Below are 24,939 nucleotides of genomic sequence, written 5' to 3'. Positions count from 1 at the left end.
GAGGAACACCTTCCTAATATTGAGTTGCACACCCTTTTGCCCTCAGAACAGACTCAATTCGTTATGCCGTCGTCGGCATGAACTCTACAAGGTGTCGAAAGCGTTCCACAGGGATGCTCACCCATGTTGACTCCAATGCTTCCCACAGTTGTGTCAAGATGGCTGGATGTCCTTTGGGTGGTGGACCATTCTTGATACACACAAGAAACAGTTGAGCGTGAAAAACCCAGCAGCATTACAGTTCTTGACTCACTCAAACTGGTGAGCCTGGCACCTACTACCATACACCGTTCAAAGGCACTTCAATCCTTTGTCTTGCCCATTCACCTTCTGAATGGTACGCATACACAATCCATGTCTCAATTGTCTCAAGGTTTAAAAATCATTATTCAACCTGTCTCCTCCCCTTCATCTACACTGATTGAAGTGACATCAATAAGGGATCATAGCTTTCACCTGGATTCACCTTGTCAGTCTATGTCATTTTCCTAATGTTTTGTACATTCAGTGTATATTGTTGTTTTATTAGTGGCCAGGTCAGGGACATCATTAGGCTATTTCACACAAGGTAAAACTGTTTCACAGTGAAATTGGCTAGAGGTAGGGAATAGAGAGAGGATAGATTGAAGATAGTGGTGAGGGATAAGGAGAGGACAGATAGATAGAGATGATGGAGGATAGAGTATGGATAGACTGAGAATACATAGTTGGAGGAAGGATCGACTAAGAATATGTAAATTGAGGATTTTGGAAGGATAAACTGAGAATACATAGATGGAGGATAGAGGAAGGATAAACTGAGAAAACATAGATGGAGGATGGAGGATAGAGGAAGGATAAACTGAGAATACATAGATGGAGGATAGAGGAAGGATAATCTGAGAAAACATAGATGGAGGATAGAGGAAGGATAAAGATGGAGGATGAGAATAAACTGATAGATGGAGGATAGAGGATAGAGGAAGGATAAACTGAGAATACATAGATGGAGGATAGAGGATAGAGGATAGAGGAAGGATAAACTGAGAATACATAGATGGAGGACGGAGGATAGAGGAAGGATAAACTGAGAATACATAGATGGAGGATGGAGGATAGTGGAAGGATAAACTGAGAATACATAGATGGAAGATAGAGGAAGGATAAACTGAGAATACATAGATGGAGGATAGAGGAAGGATAAACTGAGAATACATAGAAGGAGGATAGAGGAAGGATAAACTGAGAATACATAGATGGAGGATAGAGGAAGGATAAACTGAGAATACATAGATGGAGGATAGAGGAAGGATAAACTGAGAATACATAGATGGAGGATAGAGGAAGGATAAACTGAGAATACATAGATGGAGGATGGAGGATAGAGGAAGGATAAACTGAGAATACATAGATGGAGGATAGAGGAAGGATAAACTGAGAATACATAGATGGAGGATAGAGGAAGGATAAACTGAGAATACATAGATGGAGGATAGAGGAAAGATAGAAGAATACATAGATGGAAAGAGGAAGGATAAACTGAGAATACATAGATGGAGGAGGATGAGAATACATAGGAAGGATAAACTGAGAATACATAGATGGAGGATAGAGGAAGGATAAACTGAGAAAACATAGATGGAGGATGGAGGATAGAGGAAGGATAAACTGAGAATACATAGATGGAGGATAGAGGAAGGATAATCTGAGAAAACATAGATGGAGGATAGAGGATAGTGGAAGGATAAACTGAGAATACATAGATGGAGGATAGAGGAAGGATAAACTGAGAATACATAGATGGAGGATAGTGGAAGGATAAACTGAAAATACATAGATGGAGGATAGTGGAAGGATAAACTGAGAATACATAGATGGAGGATAGAGGAAAGATAGAGGAATACATAGATGGAGGATAGAGGAAGGATAAACTGAGAATACATAGATGGAGGATGTAAGATAGAGGAAGGATAAACTGAGAATACATAGATGGAGGATAGTGGAAGGATAAACTGAGAATACATAGATGGAGGATAGAGGAAGGATAAACTGAGAATACATAGATGGAGGATAGAGGAAGGATAAACTGAGAATACATAGATGGAGGATAGTGGAAGGATAAACTGAGAATACATAGATGGAGGATAGAGGAAAGATAGATTGAGAATCTGTACATACGTACATAGATGGAGGATAGAAAGAAAAATGGAGAAGATGTAGAGGACAGATGGAAGATAGCGAGTGATGGAAGATAAGGAGAGAAAATTGAGAAAGAAGAGGATAGAGAGATTGTCGGAGATAGAGAGAAGATGTCTGGAAGATAGGATTGTGGATGAATATGTACTGTAAGTGTATTGAGGCAGGATAGTTGAGAGACAGAAGGGTTGAGATGCGTGCTGCTCAAACTCTGCACAGGCACAACAGCTTTGTTCGTGTGTCTAGTGAACATCAAATATGGCTGTCGATAAATAATAAACCAGAGCACTCATATAGGCAGGCTATAGGAGATACACAATGTTCTCTTTGAATAGAACTATAAGATATGACTATACTTTCATTCTCCAGGTAGTTGTTATATAATCAATTATAAAATGGCTTTGGAGAAATTACACATGGATACCATTCAACTACTCAGTATGAGATTTTTTATAAACTACTCATAAATACTCAGAATGCACCATAATGGACAGCCAGTCCTCCAGATAGTGGTTTGAAGTCATAGATTAAACTATGTGGGAGCTTGTGTGGGATGTTACACATTTTTTTACTTTCATCCTCCTGTAGGCATAAATATGGAGATCAGGTTCTCACTCAATCTATTTCAATTGTTAATAAATGAAATAAAATCACATTTGACATGCTTCATTAGCAACTGGTATAGACTGTCAAAGTGGAATGAATTCTTTCAAAATGTTACTAATGAATAAACAATGAAAGCAGAAATATCTTTAGTCTATATGTATCCAACTCCTTTGTTATGGCAAGCCTAAATGTTTTTAACAAGTCACATAAAAAGTTGCATGGGTAAAAATAAAACAATCTGACATTGAATATCCCTCTGAGCATGGTGAAGTTATTCATTACTCTTTGGATGGTGTATCAATACACCCAGTCACTACAGCGATACAGTTGCGGGAGAGGAAGGAAACTGCAGGGTTTCACCCTGATTCCAAAGGTGACAATAAAACAGTCAGAGTTTAATGGCTGTGACAGGAGAAAACTGAGGATGGATCAACAGCATTGTAGTTACTCCACATTACTAACCTAATTTACAAAGTGAAAAGAAGGAAGCCTGTACAGAACACAAATATTACAAAACATGCATCCTGTTTGTAACAAGGCACTAAAGTAATACTGCAAAAAAAACGTGGCAGAGAAATTAACTTTTTGTCCTGAATACAAAGTATTATGCAAATCCACTACAACACATTACTGAGTATCACTCTACATATTTTCAAGCATAATTGTGACTGGATCATGTTATGGGTATGCTTGTAATCATAAAGGACTGGGGAGTTTTTCAGGATAAAAAGAAACAGAATAGAGCAGGCAAAATCCTAGAGGAAAACTTGGATCAGTCTGCTTTCCACCAGACACATGGAGATGAATTCATCTTTCAGCAGGACAATAACCTAAAAATCTACAGGTAACTGTTGCTTACCAAATCAAATCAAATCAAATCAAATTTTATTTGTCACATACACATGGTTAGCAGATGTTAATGCAAGTGTAGCGAAATGCTTGTGCTTCTAGTTCCGACAATGCAGTAATAACGAACAAGTAATCTAACTAACAATTCCAAAAAACTACTGTCTTATACACAGTGTAAGGGGATAAAGAATATGTACATAAGGATATATGAATGAGTGATGGTACAGAGCAGCATAGGCAAGATACAGTAGATGATATCGAGTACAGTATATACATATGAGATGAGCATGTAAACCAAGTGGCATAGTTAAAGTGGCTAGTGATACATGTATTACATAAGGATGCAGTCGATGATATAGAGTACAGTATATACGTATGCACATGAGTTGAATAATGTAGGGTAAGTAACATTATATAAGGTAGCATTGTTTAAAGTGGCTAGTGATATATTTACATCATTTCCCATCAATTCCCATTATTAAAGTGGCTGGAGTTGAGTCAGTGTCATTGACAGTGTGTTGGCAGCAGCCACTCAATGTTAGTGGTGGCTGTTTAACAGTCTGATGGCCTTGAGATAGAAGCTGTTTTTCAGTCTCTCGGTCCCAGCTTTGATGCACCTGTACTGACCTCGCCTTCTGGATGACAGCGGGGTGAACAGGCAGTGGCTCGGGTGGTTGATGTCCTTGATGATCTTTATGGCCTTCCTGTAGCATCGGGTGGTGTAGGTGTCCTGGAGGGCAGGTAGTTTGCCCCGGTGATGCGTTGTGCAGACCTCACTACCCTCTGGAGAGCCTTACGGTTGAGGGCGGTGCAGTTGCCATACCAGGCGGTGATACAGCCCGCCAGGATGCTCTCGATTGTGCATCTGTAGAAGTTTGTGAGTGCTTTTGGTGACAAGCCGAATTTCTTCAGCCTCCTGAGGTTGAAGAGGCGCTGCTGCGCCTTCTTCACGATGCTGTCTGTGTGAGTGGACCAATTCAGTTTGTCTGTGATGTGTATGCCGAGGAACTTAAAACTTGCTACCCTCTCCACTACTGTTCCATCGATGTGGATGGGGGTGTTCCCTCTGCTGTTTCCTGAAGTCCACAATCATCTCCTTAGTTTTGTTGACGTTGAGTGTGAGGTTATTTTCCTGACACCACACTCCGAGGGCCCTCACCTCCTCCCTGTAGGCCGTCTCGTCGTTGTTGGTAATCAAGCCTACCACTGTTGTGTCGTCCGCAAACTTGATGATTGAGTTGGAGGCGTGCGTGGCCACGCAGTCGTGGGTGAACAGGGAGTACAGGAGAGGGCTCAGAACGCACCCTTGTGGGGCCCCAGTGTTGAGGATCAGCGGGGAGTAGACCCTGCCACATGCCTCTTGTGTCTGAGCCGTTGAATTGAGATTCTACTTTGTCTCTGTACTGGCGCTTAGCTTGTTTGATAGCCTTGCGGAGGGAATAGCTGCACTGTTTGTATTCAGTCATGTTACCAGACACCTTGCCCTGATTAAAAGCAGTGGTTCGCGCTTTCAGTTTCACACGAATGCTGCCATCAATCCACGGTTTCTGGTTTGGGAATGTTTTAATCGTTGCTATGGGAACGACATCTTCAACGCACGTTCTAATGAACTCGCACACCGAATCAGCGTATTCGTCAATGTTGTTGTCTGACGCAATACGAAAGAAGACAGTGAATGTTCCTTAATGGCCGAGTTACAGTTTTTACTTAAATCTTCTTGAAAATCTGTGCCAAGACCTAACAATGGTTGTCTAGGAATGATCAACAACCAATTTGACTGAGCTTAAAGAATTTAGAAAATAATAATGAGCAAATGTTGCACAATCCAGGTATGGAAATCTCTTAGAGTCTTACCCAGAAAGACTCACAGCTGTTATCGCTGCCAAAGGTGCTTCCACAAATTATTGACTCAGGGGTGTGATTACTTATGTAAATGCAATATTTCAGAAATACATTTTCAATAAACATGTTCTAACTTTGTCATTATCGGGTATTGTATGTAGATGGGTGAAAAAAAAAATATTTAATCAATTTTGAATTCAGGCTGTGAAACAAAATGTGGAATATGTCAAGGGATGTGACTACTTTCTGAAGGCACGGTACTATACATATAGGTAGAGTTAGTGCTAAAATAGTCAATACCGATAGTCCAGGTAACTGTATAGACTAGTCCAGATAACTGTATAGACTAGTCCAGATAACTGTATTGACTAGTCCAGATAACTGTATAGACTAGTCCAGATAACTGTATTGACTAGTCCAGATAACTGTATTGACTAGTCCAGGTAACTGTATAGACTAGTCCAGATAACTGTATAGACTAGTCCAGATAACTGTATTGACTAGTCCAGATAACTGTATAGACTAGTCCAGATAACTGTATTGACTAGTCCAGATAACTGTATAGACTAGTCCAGATAACTGTATTGACTAGTCCAGATAACTGTATTGACTAGTCCAGGTAACTGTATAGACTAGTCCAGATAACTGTATAGACTAGTCAAGATAACTGTATTGACTAGTCCAGATAACTAACTAACAGTCTTATGGCTTGGGGGTAGAAGCTGTTCAGGGTCTTGTTGGTTCTAGACTCGGTGCATCGGTACTGCTTGCCATGTGGAAGCAGAGAGAACAGTCTATGAAAGAAGCCCGAAAAATGTAATCAATTTTAACATGGACAGCAGAGAAATATGATTAGTTTTTGCGACATTGAAGATCTATACAGATGTAGGACCTTAATTGTATTACTCTTTTGTTGCTGCAAAGCAGGAAATGCAAATGTATAGTGCATTTGAGTTTTAAAAAGGCTTCTAAAGTTTCCACTTTGAAATGACAGACTTGATTTGATCTAACGAAAAACAAATCAACCTATAATCCACATAACAATTCACATTTCCTGTTGATGCAGGATTTTCTTCCTGCTGTAGCAAACTGGCTCAAATTATGATCCTACATCTGTATGAACCTTAATATTGATCATAGCTCACAGCCAGACAGAACATAGCAGCATGCCATGACTTCTAATGAGTTAGATTCAATTAGGAAGGTTAGTTGTTACGTAGGCCTAATCAATGGCATCACAAGGTGAGGGGCCCCCATAGGAACTCAAGTCATTTTTACCAGCAACTGTCCTCCTTGTACATCCACAAGTGCTCAACATGCAGGTAATTGGTCTCATAATGATTACCGTGGATAGAGGTAAAGCCATCCAGGAGAATGAGCTCTGATCCCAGGTGGGCTGATGTAGATCTGTCTCCAGCAACCAGTCATCATAATTATTAACCCCCCATTTGTAGCGCCCCAGTGAGTGCATTTAATTGATCCAATTTGCTGGCCTAATTAATTTATCCTCGGCTAAGATACAGTGCCTTGCGAAAGTATTCGGCCCCCTTGAACTTTGCGACCTTTTGCCACATTTCAGGCTTCAAACATAAAGATATAAAACTGTATTTTTTTGTGAAGAATCAACAACAAGTGGGACACAATCATGAAGTGGAACGACATTTATTGGATATTTCAAACTTTTTTAACAAGTCAAAAACTGAAAAATTGGGCGTGCAAAATTATTCAGCCCCTTTACTTTCAGTGCAGCAAACTCTCTCCAGAAGTTCAGTGAGGATCTCTGAATGATCCAATGTTGACCTAAATGACTAATGATGATAAATACAATCCACCTGTGTGTAATCAAGTCTCTGTATAAATGCACCTGCACTGTGATAGTCTCAGAGGTCCGTTAAAAGCGCAGAGAGCATTATGAAGAACAAGGAACACACCAGGCAGGTCCGAGATACTGTTGTGAAGAAGTTTAAAACCGGATTTGGATGCAAAAAGATTTCCCAAGCTTTAAACATCCCAAGGAGCACTGTGCAAGCGATAATATTGAAATGGAAGGAGTATCAGACCACTGCATATCTACCAAGATCTGGCCGTCCCTCTAAACTTTCAGCTCATACAAGGAGAAGACTGATCAGAGATGCAGCCAAGAGGCCCATGATCACTCTGGATGAACTGCAGAGATCTACAGCTGAGGTGGGAGACTCTGTCCATAGGACAACAATCAGTCGTATATTGCACAAATCTGGCCTTTATGGAAGAGTGGCAAGAAGAAAGCCATTTCTTAAAGATATCCATAAAAAGTGTTGTTTAAAGTTTGCCACAAGCCACCTGGGAGACACACCAAACATGTGGAAGAAGGTGCTCTGGTCAGATGAAACCAAAATTGAACTTTTTGGCAACAATGCAAAACGTTATGTTTGGCGTAAAAGCAACACAGCTCATCACCCTGAACACATCATCCCCACTGTCAAACATGGTGGTGGCAGCATCATGGTTTGGGCCTGCTTTTCTTCAGCAGCGACAGGGAAGATGGTTAAAATTGATGGGAAGATGGATGGAGCCAAATACAGGACCATTCTGGAAGAAAACCTGATCGAGTCTGCAAAAGACCTGAGACTGGGACGGAGATTTGTCTTCCAACAAGACAATGATCCAAAACATAAAGCAAAATCTACAATGGAATGGTTCAAAAATAAACATATCCAGGTGTTAGAATGGCCAAGTCAAAGTCCAGACCTGAATCCAATCGAGAATCTGTGGAAAGAACTGAAAACTGCTGTTCACAAATGCTCTCCATCCAACCTCACTGAGCTCGAGCTGTTTTGCAAGGAGGAATGGGAAAAAATGTCAGTCTCTCGATGTGCAAAACTGATAGAGACATACCCCTATCGACTTACAGCTGTAATCGCAGCAAAAGGTGGCGCTATAAAGTATTAACTTAAGGGGGCTGAATAATTTTGCACGCCCAATTTTTCAGTTTTTGATTTGTTAAAAAAGTTTGAAATATCCAATAAATGTCGTTCCACTTCATGATTGTGTCCCACTTGTTGTTGATTCTTCACAAAAAATACAGTTTTATATCTTTATGTTTGAAGCCTGAAATGTGGCAAAAGGTCGCAAAGTTCAAGGGGGCCGAATACTTTCTCAAGGCACTGTATGATGCAGGGCTGTAAATCCCCATGAGGCTACCCACTTGGCACAGACGTCAGTTCAACGTCTAGATTTGATTGACATTTGGTTGAGTTGTTAACTAATGTGAATTCAACGTGAAATCAACTAAAAATGTCACCATGTCATTAGTTGTGTGAAAAATAAACAAAATGCCCTTAAATTTATGATTTTTTGCAAATCCATTTAGTTTTCCACATTTTTTCAACGTCGACACATTTCGTTTTTGGGTTGAAAATATATGGAAACAATGTTGATTCAAACAGTTTTTGCCCAATGGGTACTGTTGAACAGCAGGGACCCTGCAGTCCATCTTACATGACACAATGAGAGGGATTCCACCAGACCTTAATTAGCTATTACAACCACAAGAGCAGCTAAGGGGACTGTATCTGTCAACATCAGATCAAGGAGACTCATGTAGCTCACCAAATAGCATTCTGAATAAAACTTCATTTTGGAACAGCATAGAGTTGTGGGATTGACACTTCTACAAAGAAAGTAAGGACGTTTTTCCAGTAAGCTACAATTACACAGACAATTGTAAAATATCATGACAATGAGCTAGTAAAAAATTGCACAGAGGAGATGGATGGGTCCAATTGATTTGACTCTGAGGATTCACCAAGAGTATTGTCCATTAACTAGATGCATGGAAAGGCATTGATCATCCCTGGTATTCACATCATGTCATAACAGTGACACAATCGGTGAAAGGTATTGAAAGCCTGCTACAATACGGATCATTTCATGAGATGGAGAAGACTGCTCCATATCTCTCTCTCTCTCTCTCTCTCTCTCTCTCTCTCTCTCTGTCTCTCTCTCTCTCTCTCTCTCTCTCTCTCGCTTCTCTCTCTCACGCCTCTCACTCTCTCTCTCTCTTTCATAATGTCACATGTGTAATTACATTCTCTGGGTCATTATTTTCCCACTTTTCTCAGATTACGGCAAAAGCTAATCTAATAAAATATATGACTGGAACGACTAGAACAAACTGCAAACGTCACTGAAGCTGGAGACTCATATCTCCCTCACTAACTTTAAACACCAGCTGTCAGAGCAGCTCACAGATCACTGCACCTGTACATAGCCCATCTGTAAATAGCCCATCCAACTACCTCATCCCCATACTGTTATTTATTTTGCTCCTTTACACCCCAGTATCTCTACTTGCACATTCATCTTCTGCACATCTATCACTCCAGTGTTTAATTGCTAAATTGTAATTATTTCACCACTATTGCCTTTTTATTGCCTTACCTCCCTTATCCTACCTCATTTGCACACTCTGTATATAGACTTTTTCTATTGTATTATTGACTTCATGTTTGTTTATCCCATGTGTAACTCTGTGTTGTTGTTTGTGTTTTGCTGCTTTGCTTTATCTTGGCCAGGTTGTAGTTGTAAATGAGAACCTGTTCTCAGACTAGCCTACCTGGTTAAATTAAGGTGTTCTCAGACTAGCCTACCTGGTTAAATAAAGGTGTTCTCAGACTAGCCTACCTGGTTAAATAAAGGTGTTCTCAGACTAGCCTACCTGGTTAAATAAAGGTGGGGGGAAAAATCATACAAATATGCTAAATCAAGCTTCATAATCCATTATGGATCTATAATCATCATGCCTCAAGTCTCATCACCTAAACCAGGGGTCCCCAATTACACTCAGCCATGGGCCAATTTTTCCTTGAGTGGATGGTCGGGGGGGCCGGAACACATAATTCATTATTTGTACACTGCAAATTGCCCACAAGAATCCCAAACAGATATAGTATTTGACAAAAGCTAAATCATTTCAAACCCTGATTACATTGGGATACGATCACATTGTCCTCTCTATTTATGGAATACTTGGGGAAGATTTCCCAGAATTAAAATCACTTTGAGCTGATTTCCTGGTGATTTTACAGTCTTTTACAGTCTTTTATGTACAATGTTGTTGTTTTTTAAGCAGGATTTTATTATTTTATTATTATTAACCATACTAGCAGGTTGACACCTCACGTTACCCTTTTTCCTCTCCAATAGGAACCTCTCCACATCTGACCTGTTTTATCAGCCTTCTCCCCTCTCCTAACCTGTTACCCAGAGAACATTCTTGAGGTCCAGCTAGCTACAGCAAACATAATAATGGAACATTAATCAGAAAATTGATTGCAGCCCACGTTTCTCACATTAGAGATATTTGATTAATGTGGCCTGAATCATTCTGGTTTCAATCTCGTTTATATAACATCTCCCTCCACCTCAACACACCACCCTCCCCTCCAACCCTCCCTCCAAACCCCACCAGTCCCATATTCTGATGGAGATTTAATTAAACCAAGGGGAAATATTGTGGCACTACATGTTCATTCTTCCTCCACAGGTTTATAATCTGAATGTAATCTCCCATTGTTCAGTGAAAGGGAAGGATGTGAGGCTTTGTCCTTCAGAAAGCCAACAGTACCTTGACATGACAACCCACAGCAACCGTTGGTGGAAAAGGAGAATCGGTGGTGAAATTTCTCAATGGAAATTATTTATGATGCATCTACAATGTAAATTCATGTGAAGTAGACATGCCACCTACTTCAGGTTACTCGAGTGGCCAACTGAAAGACCTCTTGTCAATAGAAAATATCTTTCAATTTTCATGTATAAAGAATGGCATGTTTTCCTTGTGTCACTGGGAGAAAGAAATTAATCGTGAACATTTGTAAGTCTTGACAGTTCAGTTCTCAGTGATCACCCCCAGGGGTGATTACTGACCAGCTGGTTGAGTTCTCAGTGATCACCTCCAGGGGTGATTACCAACCATATGGGTGAGTTCTCAGTGATCACCTCCAGGGGTGATTACCAACCAGCTGGTTGAGTTCTCAGTGATCACCTCCAGGGGTGATTACCAACCATCTGGGTGAGTTCTCAGTGATCACCTCCAGGGATGATTACCAACCAGCTGGTTGAGTTCTCAGTGATCATCTCCAGGGGTGATTACCAACCAGCTGGTTGAGTTCTCAGTGATCCCCTCTAGGGGTGATTACCAACCAGCTGGTTGAGTTCTCAGTGATCACCTCCAGGGGTGATTACCAACCACCCCCAGGGGTGATTACTGACCAGCTGGTTGAGTTCTCAGTGATCACCTCCAGGGGTGATTACCAACCACCCCCAGGGGTGATTACTGACCAGCTGGTTGAGTTCTCAGTGATCACCTCCAGGGGTGATTACCAACCACCCCCACCTCCAGGGGTGATTACTGACCAGCTGGTTGAGTTCTCAGTGATCACCCCCAGGGGTGATTACTGACCAGCTGGTTGAGTTCTCAGTGATCACCTCCAGAGGTGATTACTGACCAGCTGGTTGAGTTCTCAGTGATCACATCCAGGGGTGATTACCAACCATCTGGGTGAGTTCTCAGTGATCACCTCCAGGGGTGATTACCAACCAGCTGGTTGAGTTCTCAGTGATCACCTCCAGGGGTGATTACCAACCAGCTGGTTGAGTTCTCAGTGATCACCTCCAGGGGTGATTACCAACCAGCTGGTTGAATTCTCAGTGATCACCTCCAGGGGTGATTACCAACCAGCTGGTTGAGTTCTCAGTGATCCCCTCTAGGGGTGATTACCAACCAGCTGGTTGAGTTCTCGTGTGATCCCCTCCAGGGGTGATTACCAACCAGCTGGTTGAGTTCTCAGTGATCACCTCCAGGGGTGATTACCAACCAGCTGGTTGAGTTCTCAGTGATCACCTCTAGGGGTGATTACCAACCAGCTGGTTGAGTTCTCAGTGATCCCCTCTAGGGGTGATTACCAACCATCTGGGTGAGTTCTCAGTGATCACCTCCAGGGATGATTACCAACCAGCTGGTTGAGTTCTCAGTGATCATCTCCAGGGGTGATTACCAACCAGCTGGTTGAGTTCTCAGTGATCCCCTCTAGGGGTGATTACCAACCAGCTGGTTGAGTTCTCAGTGATCACCTCCAGGGGTGATTACCAACCAGCTGGTTGAGTTCTCAGTGATCCCCTCTAGGGGTGATTACCAACCAGCTGGTTGAGTTCTCAGTGATCACCTCCAGGGGTGATTACCAACCAGCTGGTTGAGTTCTCAGTGATCCCCTCTAGGGGTGATTACCAACCAGCTGGTTGAGTTCTCAGTGATCACCTCCAGGGGTGATTACCAACCAGCTGGTTGAGTTCTCAGTGATCCCCTCTAGGGGTGATTACCAACCAGCTGGTTGAGTTCTCAGTGATCACCTCTAGGGGTGATTACCAACCAGCTGGTTGAGTTCTCAGTGATCCCCTCTAGGGGTGATTACCAACCAGCTGGTTGAGTTCTCAGTGATCACCTCTAGGGGTGATTACCAACCAGCTGGTTGAGTTCTCAGTGATCACCTCTAGGGGTGATTACCAACCAGCTGGTTGAGTTCTCAGTGATCCCCTCTAGGGGTGATTACCAACCAGCTGGTTGAGTTCTCAGTGTTCACCTCTAGGGGTGATTACCAACCAGCTGGTTGAGTTCTCAGTGATCCCCTCTAGGGGTGATTACCAACCAGCTGGTTGAGTTCTCAGTGTTCACCTCTAGGGGTGATTACCAACCAGCTGGTTGAGTTCTCAGTGTTCACCTCTAGGGGTGATTACCAACCAGCTGGTTGAGTTCTCAGTGTTCACCTCTAGGGGTGATTACTGACCAGCTGGTTGAGTTCTCAGTGTTCACCTCTAGGGGTGATTACCAACCAGCTGGTTGAGTTCTCAGTGTTCACCTCTAGGGGTGATTACTAACCAGCTGGTTGAGTTCTCAGTGTTCACCTCTAGGGGTGATTACTGACCAGCTCCATTACTGCAGTAATTAAATAATAAAGTTTGATTGTTTTTTCTAAAGAAATGTTAAAAGTCTCTCCTTTTGATTACAATAATTCCACCACACTCTTATGCGGAGTGGAACAGGGAAACCCAAGGGCACACTCAGACGAGGAGACTGGGATGAAATAACCAAGGTATTTATTGAAACACAGGGGGAAGATGGAGTGCAGGCCAGGGGAAGCTCGGGCGGGTTGCAGGACACCAGGTGCGGAGGCTGAGGCTGAGGCTGAGGCTGGAGTGAGAGGGGATGGGACAGGGCAAGCACGTCCGGAGGAGAATCCAAGGGAGTAGTAGAGTGGGGAATACAGGGCAGAGTAGCAGGATGAGGAGACGTGGGACTGGAGACAGGAACCAGAGACAGAGCGGGCAGAACTGTAATGGAGAGTACTGTGTCAGGCAAGGAAAACAGGCACAACTGTTAACAGGATCTAAATAGTAACAAACAGCTAGAAACTTAGACTGACTGAGCAGAGATTATGATCTGACAGTGTGGAAGTGGCAGGACTGAGTATTTGTAGAAGTCTTGATTATGGAACAGATTGCAGCTGGTGGGGATCTGCTCTGTCTCCGCCCACCCAATCACACACACACAGGGAGAGGGAGAGGGAGAGGGAGAGGGAGAGGGAGAGGGAGAGGGAGAGGGAGAGGGAGAGGGAGGGAGGGAGAGGGAGCTGGGGGAGTGGCGGCAGGTCAAGGAGACACAGGATGAGCTGTAGAGGGCGTGGCAGGAGGAGATGTAACACACACTCTCGCCGGCGATGGCCAATGCACTCATGAAAACATCCTATCTCTCTGTTCGCTCAATAGGCCTAATGGAAGTTGATCAAATATTTTGGTAGCCTACAGCATACAGATTTGAGTCCTTTCTTTCCATCCTGTGTTTTCCCGTGATTGTATTTGAAATATAGAGAAAGGCCTGTTTTGTCTGCATGCTGTTCACTGACAGCATACGTTCCTGACTGTAGGCTACTGTATGCCGTTAATGTCTTGTTTTTGGGCTACAAACAATCCACAGCAAAGCAATTTTTTAAAATAAGCTATTTATCCTCTGTGGCTAAATTATTGGCCTTCTCATGGTGTAGTAGGCTATTCTGAATTATTGCATTTCATTCTGAACAGACAGTACTAATTCTATAACTTTATAACTAGCTAATGTACTTCTCTTTCAGGGGTGCTGCAGAATCTCCAGCAACGCTGTGGAGATGAGACTTGCAGGCTCATGTCTATCAGAGACACTGAGGTTTAAAGTACTGGAGACTGCGTCCAAGATGTCAGACCATTTTTTTCAAGGTAATCAGGGTACTCACATTCACATATGCTGATTCATGGACCGTCTATATCCAAGTTGCATCCCATTTATGTGGACCAACATCACATTGGATGAATATAAAATGTTAATATCGTAACAAACATCTTATAAAGAATTATGAATTTCAATTTGTTGTGACTAATGTAAAATAGTTGGCTAATGTTAGCTAGACTAGGGGTTAGGGTTAGGGGTTAAGGTTAGGGTTAAGGCTAAGGTTAGGATTAGGGGTTAAGGTTAGGGTTAGGGGAAGGGTTAGCTAACATGCTTAGTATTTGCAAAGTAGCTAAAAGGTAGTAAGTACATTTTACACATTTTAACCAACAGGACACTTTCACTGCTGAAGGCTGAGGTCCAGGGATGACAGTGTAAAGTAGAAAGTGAGAGAACTCCAATATTTATGGCACCTAGGCACCAGGGATAGGAGTGTGTGCGTGTGCTTGTGCATGTGTGTGTGTGTGCTTGCATGCCAATGTGTGATAAAAATGTGTCTCTGTATGTTTGAGATTTTTTTTTAAGTGAGTGATTTTACGCTCAAACCTATTAACATCATGATCATGCAAGTGTTGGAGAGTTGACACGTCGAAAGTGTTTGAAATGTGAAGCTGAAAGAGAATAAAGCTTGAGTTCTACAGAGTCATGTGAATAAAGCTTGAGTTCTACAGAGTCATGTGAATAAAGCTTGAGTTCTACATAGTCATGTGAATAAAGCTTGAGTTCTACAGAGTCATGAATAAAGCTTAAGTTCTACAGAGTCATGTGAATAAAGATTGAGTTCTACAGGGTCATGTGAATAAAGCTTAAGTTCTACAGAGTCATGAATAAAGCTTAAGTTCTACAGAGTCATGTGAATAAAGCTTGAGTTCTACAGAGTCATGTGAATAAAGATTGAGTTCTACAGAGTCATGTGAATAAAGCTTGAGTTCTACAGAGTCATGTGAATAAAGCTTGAGTTCTACAGAGTCATGTGAATAAAGCTTGAGTTCTACATAGTCATGTGAATAAAGCTTGAGTTCTACAGAGTCATGAATAAAGCTTAAGTTCTACAGAGTCATGTGAATAAAGCTTAAGTTCTACAGGGTCATGTGAATAAAGCTTAAGTTCTACAGAGTCATGAATAAAGCTTAAGTTCTACAGAGTCATGTGAATAAAGCTTGAGTTCTACAGAGTCGTGAATAAAGATTGAGTTCTACAGAGTCATGTGAATAAAGCTTGAGTTCTACAGAGTCATGTGAATAAATCTTGAGTTCTACAGAGTCATGTGAATAAAGCTTAAGTTCTACAGAGTCATGTGAATAAAGCTTGAGTTCTACATAGTCATGTGAATAAAGCTTGAGTTCTACAGAGTCATGTGAATAAAGCTTAAGTTCTACAGAGTCATGTGAATAAAGATTGAGTTCTACAGGGTCATGTGAATAAAGCTTAAGTTCTACAGAGTCATGAATAAAGCTTAAGTTCTACAGAGTCATGAATAAAGCTTAAGTTCTACAGAGTCATGTGAATAAAGCTTGAGTTCTACAGAGTCATGTGAATAAAGATTGAGTTCTACAGAGTCATGAATAAAGCTTAAGTTCTACAGAGTCATGTGAATAAAGATTGAGTTCTACAGGGTCATGTGAATAAAGCTTAAGTTCTACAGAGTCATGAATAAAGCTTAAGTTCTACAGAGTCATGTGAATAAAGCTTGATTTCTACAGAGTCATGTGAATAAAGATTGAGTTCTACAGTGTCATGTGAATAAAGCTTGAGTTCTACAGAGTCATGAATAAAGCTTAAGTTCTACAGAGTCATGTGAATAAAGATTGAGTTCTACAGGGTCATGTGAATAATGCTTAAGTTCTACAGAGTCATGAATAAAGCTTAAGTTCTACAGAGTCATGTGAATAAAGCTTGAGTTCTACAGAGTCATGTGAATAAAGATTGAGTTCTACAGAGTCATGTGAATAAAGCTTGAGTTCTACAGAGTCATGTGAATAAAGCTTGAGTTCTACAGAGTCATGTGAATAAAGCTTGAGTTCTACATAGTCATGTGAATAAAGCTTGAGTTCTACAGAGTCATGAATAAAGCTTAAGTTCTACAGAGTCATGTGAATAAAGCTTAAGTTCTACAGGGTCATGTGAATAAAGCTTAAGTTCTACAGAGTCATGAATAAAGCTTAAGTTCTACAGAGTCATGTGAATAAAGCTTGAGTTCTACAGAGTCGTGAATAAAGATTGAGTTCTACAGAGTCATGTGAATAAAGCTTGAGTTCTACAGAGTCATGTGAATAAATCTTGAGTTCTACAGAGTCATGTGAATAAAGCTTAAGTTCTACAGAGTCATGTGAATAAAGCTTGAGTTCTACATAGTCATGTGAATAAAGCTTGAGTTCTACAGAGTCATGTGAATAAAGCTTAAGTTCTACAGAGTCATGTGAATAAAGATTGAGTTCTACAGGGTCATGTGAATAAAGCTTAAGTTCTACAGAGTCATGAATAAAGCTTAAGTTCTACAGAGTCATGAATAAAGCTTAAGTTCTACAGAGTCATGTGAATAAAGCTTGAGTTCTACAGAGTCATGTGAATAAAGATTGAGTTCTACAGAGTCATGAATAAAGCTTAAGTTCTAAGAGTCATGTGAATAAAGTTGAGTTCTACAGGGTCATGTGAATAAAGCTTAAGTTCTACAGAGTCATGAATAAAGCTTAAGTTCTACAGAGTCATGTGAATAAAGCTTGATTTCTACAGAGTCATGTGAATAAAGCTTGAGTTCTACATAGTCATGTGAATAAAGCTTGAGTTCTACAGAGTCATGAATAAAGCTTAAGTTCTACAGAGTCATGTGAATAAAGATTGAGTTCTACAGGGTCATGTGAATAATGCTTAAGTTCTACAGAGTCATGAATAAAGCTTAAGTTCTACAGAGTCATGTGAATAAAGCTTGAGTTCTACAGAGTCATGTGAATAAAGATTGAGTTCTACAGAGTCATGTGAATAAAGCTTGAGTTCTACAGAGTCATGTGAATAAAGCTTGAGTTCTACAGAGTCATGTGAATAAAGCTTAAGTTCTACAGAGTCATGTGAATAAAGCTTGAGTTCTACATAGTCATGTGAATAAAGCTTGAGTTCTACAGAGTCATGTGAATAAAGCTTAAGTTCTACAGAGTCATGTGAATAAAGATTGAGTTCTACAGGGTCATGTGAATAAAGCTTAAGTTCTACAGAGTCATGAATAAAGCTTAAGTTCTACAGAGTCATGTGAATAAAGCTTGAGTTCTACAGAGTCATGTGAATAAAGATTGAGTTCTACAGAGTCATGTGAATAAAGCTTGAGTTCTACAGAGTCATGTGAATAAAGATTGAGTTCTACAGAGTCATGTGAATAAAGCTTGAGTTCTACAGAGTCATGTGAATAAAGCTTGAGTTCTACAGAGTCATGTGAATAAAGCTTGAGTTCTACAGAGTCATGTGAATAAAGATTGAGTTCTACAGAGTCATGTGAATAAAGATTGAGTTCTACAGAGTCATGTGAATAAAGCTTAAGTTCTACAGAGTCATGAATAAAGCTTGAGTTCTACAGAGTCATGTGAATAAAGCTTGAGTTCTACAGAGTCATGTGAATAAAGCTTGAGTTCTACAGAGTCATGTGAATTAAGCTTGAGTTTTACAGAGTCATGTGAATAAAGATTGAGTTCTACAGAGTCATGTGAATAAAGCTTGAGTTCTACAGAGTCATGTGAATAAAGATTGAGTTCTACAGAGTCATGTGAATAAAGCTTGAGTTCTACAGAGTCATGTGAATAAAGCTTAAGTTCTACAGAGTCATGTGAATAAAGCTTGAGTTCTACAGAGTCATGTGAATAAAGCTTGAGTTCTACAGAGTCATGTGAATAAAGATTGAGTTCTACAGAGTCATGTGAATAAAGATTGAGTTCTACAGAGTCATGTGAATAAAGCTTAAGTTCTACAGAGTCATGAATAAAGCTTGAGTTCTACAGAGTCATGTGAATAAAGCTTGAGTTCCACAGAGTCATGTGAATAAAGCTTGAGTTCTACAGAGTCGTGTGAATTAAGCTTGAGTTTTACAGAGTCATGTGAATAAAGATTGAGTTCTACAGAGTCACATGAATAAAGCTTAACTTCTTCGATATAGGGGGAGCTCTTTTAATTTTTGGATAAAAAAACTTTCCCGTTTTAAACAAGATATTTTGTCACGAAAAGATGCTCGACTATGCATATAATTGACAGCTTTGGAAAGAAAACACTCTGACGTTTCCAAAACTGCAAAGATATTATCTGTGAGTGCCACAGAACTGATGCTACAGGCGAAACCAAGATGAAATTTCAAACAGGAAGTGCCCCAGATTTTGAAGGTGCTGTGTTCCAATGTCTCCTTATATGGCTGTGAATGCGTCAGGAATGAGCTTACACTTTCTGTCGTTTCCCCAAGGTGTCTGCAGCATTGTGACGTATTTGTAGGCATATCATTGGAAGATTGACCATTTTACACTACATCTACCAGGTGCTCGCTTGGTGTCCTCCGTCACAATTATTGCGTAATCTCCAGCTGCGTGTATTTTTCCATTTGCTTCCAAGGAGAAACCCAACTGCCACGAATGATTTATCATCGAATAGATATGTGAAAAACACCTTGAGGATTGATTCTAAACAACGTTTGCCATGTTTCTGTCGATATTATGGAGTTCATTTGGAAAAAGGTTTGGCGTTGTAATGACTGAATTTTCATTTTTTTTTCTTAGCCAAACGTGATGAACAAAACGGAGCGATTTCTCCTACACAAATAATATTTGGGGAAAAAATGAACATTTGCTATCTAACTGAGAGTCTCCTCATTGAAAACATGCAAAGTTCTTCAAAGGTAAATTATTTTATTTGAATGCTTTTCTTGTTTTTGTGAAAATGTTGCCTGCTGAATGCTAGGCTTAATGCTATGCTAGCTATCAATACTCTTACACAAATGCTTGTGTAGCTATGGTTGAAAAGCATATTTTGAAAATCTGAGATGACAGTGTTGTTAACAAAAGGCTAAGCTTGTGAGTGAATATATTTCTTTCATTTCATTTGCGATTTTCATGAATAGTTAACGTTGCGTTATGGTAATGAGCTTGAGGCTATGATTATGCTCCCGGATACGGGAATGCTCAACGCAAGAAGTTAAGTTCTACAGAGTCATGCGAATAAAGCTTGAGTTCTACAGAGTCATGTGAATAAAGCTTGAGTTCTACAGAGTCATGTGAATAAAGCTTAAGTTCTACAGTCACATGAATTAAGATTGAGTTCTACAGTCACATGAATAAAGATTGAGTTCTATAGTCACATGAATAAAGATTGAGTTCTACAGTAACATGAATAAAGATTGAGTTCTACAGTCACATGAATAAAGATTGAGTTCTACAGTCACATGAATGAAGATTGAATACTAAAGATTCTACAGAGTACATGCAGACAGGACCAAGGCTCCATGTTCAGATACCACCTCTGTTACACCCGAGATAACCTACAGTTAAACTGTTCCATAGCTAATAGAAAAACACAACATCTTCAATATCACCAAGTATGGTCCAATTCAGCTCTATGGAACTGCTTGGAAATGTTGTGGAAGCATGCACTAAACAAGAGAGAATGTGCAGAGATCAGAATTACAACTGGAAAGACTGGACTGATGTAGCACACTTCAGCAACAAACGATAAGCAACAGCTTGTGTAAAATCAATGGATGCACAATTACCAGAAGTCACCTGACAAAGATCCTTGAAGGATCTAAACATTGTTTGTTTTCGAATTAAGGTACATGGTGGAGTTTATGAGTGTGCAGGCTCTATTTCTTTCGCACAATAACCATTCACACATCAACAGAACTAGATCACACATTACCAATCATTGAAAAGACAACTATAATGCTTTGTGTCCAATCAATTCTTCTGTAACTGCAACCTATTATATACAGTACACTGAGTTGACAAAACATTAGGAACACCATTCTCTTTCCATGACAGACTCACCAGTTGATTCCAGGTGAAAGCTCTGATCCCTTATTGGTATCACTTGTTAAATCCACTTAAATCAGTGTAGATGAAGGGGAGGAGACAGGTTAAATAAGGATTTTTAAGCCGTGAGACAATTGAAACATGGATTGTGAAGGTGTGCCATTCAGCGGGTGAAAGATTGAAGTGTCTTTGAACAGGGTATGGTAGTAGGTGCCAGGCGCACCAGTTAGTGATGTTTTTTCACACTTAACAGTTTCCCGTGTGTGTCATGAATGATCCACCACCTAAAGGCCATCCAGCCAACATGACACAACTGTGTCAACATGGGCCAGCATCTCTGTGAAACACTTTCAACACCTTTTAATGTCCCGACAAATTGAGGCTGTTCTGAGGGCAAAAGGGTGTGCAACTCAATATTAGGAAGGTGTTCCTCATGTTTTGTACACTCAGTGTATAACGCCTATATCATCTACCGATATGACTTGGTGTGAAAACCTCAAAACACAGAGAGTCTGTACAAATCCCTTTCCATCATCTCTAATCACCATCTCCCCCCCAAAAAAGACATGATGCACTAATATCTAAACTCCTGCCATTTGTGTTTCAAACTCCAAACTACCAGCCCCATGCTGAATGCTGAACAGGGAATCCACACAGGGAAACAAATGAAAAAGAAGAAGGAATTAAAAGAGAACAGCAGTATCAGCTGTAAGTAACTCACCTATCACCACTAGGTACATGCCTGCCCAGTGGTCCACAGTGGGCGACAGTTTGGACGTGTATTTGTTGTCCTCCTCCATGCTCCTCTTCCACAGACAGATCAGACCAGTACGGACAAGTATTCAAACTCCCCAAACGGTGCCAGCGAGAGAAGTAGACCTCTAACAGGGACACAGGCTCATCTGAACAAGGCTTATCCTTCACATTACCACAGGTAGCATTTTCAATCAGCTCCTAGAATCTTTATATTCCCTCTCCATAATGGACTCCCACACATATGCACCCAGACATGCTAAGTACACACACACACACACACACACACGCACATGTACAGTACAAACACAAACACAAACACACACACACACCACACAGCACCCCCACCTCCCCTTCTCCGCTGAGCAGATTAGGATGACAACTGTCAGCTGTGAGTGTAAGTACACTCATGAAAATGCTCACACTCATGTACACACACACTCCTGCCCTGGATGAATGGTGCAGTCTTTCTATGCTCCAAATTTCACTTGCACCCATCTGTGCTAACAGCATTTTCTTCACAGTGTTTTCGTGTGTGTGTGTGTGTGTGTGTGTGTGTGTGTGTGTGTGTGTGTGTGTGTGTGTGTGTGTGTTTGTGTGTCATGGTGTGTGGAATAAGGGAACACTATCTAATCCAGCCAAAACTCTCCTGGTCCTCCTCCTGTAGAGCGAATAACACCTTTTGGCAGAGCACGGCCACAAATACAGACAGACAGACAGACACACATACACTGAGTGCATTACGAGGAGAGATACTGTAGCAAAGCAGCAAGGAGAGCTCCAGTGCCTGTCGTTCCATAGAAGCCTCGTCGGAGAGGAGCTAGTCCACAGCTGTTTCAACGGGTTAGGCTTCGCTTAGCTCATCAACCGTGAAACTAGGCATACTTACTCTCCAAGAATTACCTTGACACTGGGAAACGTCAGAAGGCATTATTCAAAATTATCCCTGTTTTGCAGCCTCATATGGCCAAATTACCTCCACAATTAAAGCTAGAATCTAATCATCTGTTTTGGTAAAAAGATGAGGAATGGGCCTATATAAATTAGACACACATACTCATTCCAGGGTTTTTCTTTACTTTGACTATTTTCTTCATTATAGAATAATAGTGAAAACATCGAAACTATGACATAACACAAATGGAATCATGTCTTAACCAAAAAAGTGTTGAACAAATCAAAATATATTTTATATTTGAGATTCTTTAAAGTAGCCAGCCTGTGCCTTGATGACAGCTTTGCACACTCTTGGCATCTGGATCGACAGAGTTTGAAAAACCATGTGCTAAATGACCAAAATGTAAAAATGAAGGAAAAAACAGGGCTTCACTACCATCAGTGAATCTGAAGATGGTGTTCCGCAGTGCCCCTTTAATAATAATACAGGCTTTCCTGATCAGTGGCCCTGGGTGAGTATGGGAGGATGGAAGAACCATTCCAGCCATTCAGACCAAAGGTTAGAGAGGGGGGGCTGATGACACCTGTGATTGTGAGGAACGGAGATGGACATGTGCGAGTTTCCAAGAAAAATCTTCTTCTTATGGCTTGGGGGCAGTATTTCGACGTCTGGATAAGAAGCGTGCCCAAAGTAAACTGACTGTTACTCAGGCCCAGAAGCTAGGATATGCATATAATGGTAGATTTGGATAGAAAACACTATAAAGTTTCCAAAACTGTTAAAACAATGTCTGTGAGTATAACAGAACTGATATGGCAGTTTGGGATTTTTTTTGATATGGGTATTTTCAATTGAATGCCTATAGAGTATCTAATGGGTTAGGACCCAGATTGCAGTTCCTATGGCTTCCACTAGATGTCAACAGTCTTTAGATATTGTTTCAGGCTTGTTTTCTGAAAAATTAAGAAAAATTAGACCTTTCTGTCAGTGGACTGAGGAATAATGCAGAACTGGTTTACGCGCGTGACTGAGTTCCTTTCTATTGAATACGCTATTGTCCGGTTGAAATATTATCGATTTTATAGACAATTGACAACTTGACGATTAATTATAAACATCTTTTGACATGTTTCGACAAACTTTGTCAGTACTATTAAGATGTATTCGTCTGCATGTTTTGACCTCCTTTGAGCCAGTGGATTACTGAACAAAACACGCAAACAAAACAGAGTTTTTGGGATATAAAGAGGGACTTTATCGAACAAAAAAAAACATTTATTGTGTAGCTGGGACTCTTGTGACTGCAACCATATGAAGTTCTTCAAAGGTAAGTTTATCGCTATTTCTGACTTTTGTAATTCCTTTACTTGGTTGTAAAATGTTTGTATGCTTTTGTAAGCGGGGAGCTGTCCTCAGATAATCGCATGGTATGCTTTCACCGTAAAGCCTTTTTGAAATCTGACAAAGCAGCTGGATTAACAAGAAGTTCATTTTTAAGCCGATGTATAACACTTGTATTTTTTATGAATGTTTATTATGACTATTTCTGTATTTTGAAATTGGCGCTCTGCAATTTCACCGGATGTTGTCGAGGTGGGTCGCTAGTGGAATTCCTGCGCCAGAAAGGTTCATAGAGATATGGAGAGAGAGAGAGGGGAGAGGGGAGGAAGAGAGAGAGGGGAGAGGGGAGGAAGAGATCGAGAGAGAGAACCAGGGAAGAGACTCAGGGGGTATGCTAACCCACTCTATTAAATTAGTCAAAACAGGAACATTTTACATCTGGGTCGAAATGAATAAGGCAATTATCTCAACAGAGAACTTTTGTCATGTGTGCTACCTCTATCTCTCCAATAGAATCCCCTTACTTTAACGATGACAGCTTTTCCATCCTAGCGGGGGAGATCAACCATTTCCAGGCCCAGGGACATGTACTAGTCTGAGGCAACCTACATGCCAGAATTGGACAAGAACCTGACACTCTCAGCACACAGGGGGACAAACACTTACCTGGATGACAGCATTCCCTCCCAAATATGCCCCCCTAGATACAACTATGACAAAACCAACAATAAAAATGGGTCACAACTCCTGTGGCTCTGTCGCACTCTGAGTCTGTACATAGTCAGTGGTAGGCTTCGAGGGGACTCCTATGGTAGGTACACCTACATCTCATCCCTTGGCAGTACTGCACTGTACTGTAGATTACTTTATCACTGACCTCAACCCAGAGTCTCTCAGAGCGTTCACATTCAGCCCACTGATACCCCTATCAGATCACAGCAAAATCACAGTCTACTTGAACAGAGCAATACTCAATCATGAGGCATCAAAGCCAAAGGAAGTGCATAATAATAAGAAACAATGTAAATATAGTAAGTAGCATAGAAACCTACCAAAAAACAATTAGGCAACAACAAATTAAATAGCATTTAGACAACTTCCTGGACAAAATGTTTCACTGTAATAGTAAAGGTGTAAACTTGGCAGTAGAAAGCCTAAACAGTATATTTGATCTTTCAGCTTCG

At 40.8% G+C, this 24,939-nt stretch overlaps 1 protein-coding gene across 1 annotated transcript in view; it reads right to left on the bottom strand.

Moving 5' to 3' along the window:
• The window catches only part of LOC112217380 (opsin-5-like), a 66,939-nt gene extending 45,304 nt beyond the window's left edge, over positions 1-21,635 (bottom strand). The window contains exon 1 of the mRNA XM_024377609.2: positions 21,485-21,635. Coding sequence (XP_024233377.1) covers positions 21,485-21,563 — 79 coding nt within the window. The 5' untranslated portion in view covers positions 21,564-21,635. The remainder of the gene's footprint in view (positions 1-21,484) is intronic.
• Between the last annotated feature and the right edge of the window lie 3,304 nt (positions 21,636-24,939).

This window comes from Oncorhynchus tshawytscha, linkage group LG18 (assembly GCF_018296145.1).
Source record: "Oncorhynchus tshawytscha isolate Ot180627B linkage group LG18, Otsh_v2.0, whole genome shotgun sequence".
NCBI lineage: Eukaryota > Metazoa > Chordata > Actinopteri > Salmoniformes > Salmonidae > Oncorhynchus > Oncorhynchus tshawytscha.
This window is presented reverse-complemented; position numbering and strand designations above follow the sequence as displayed.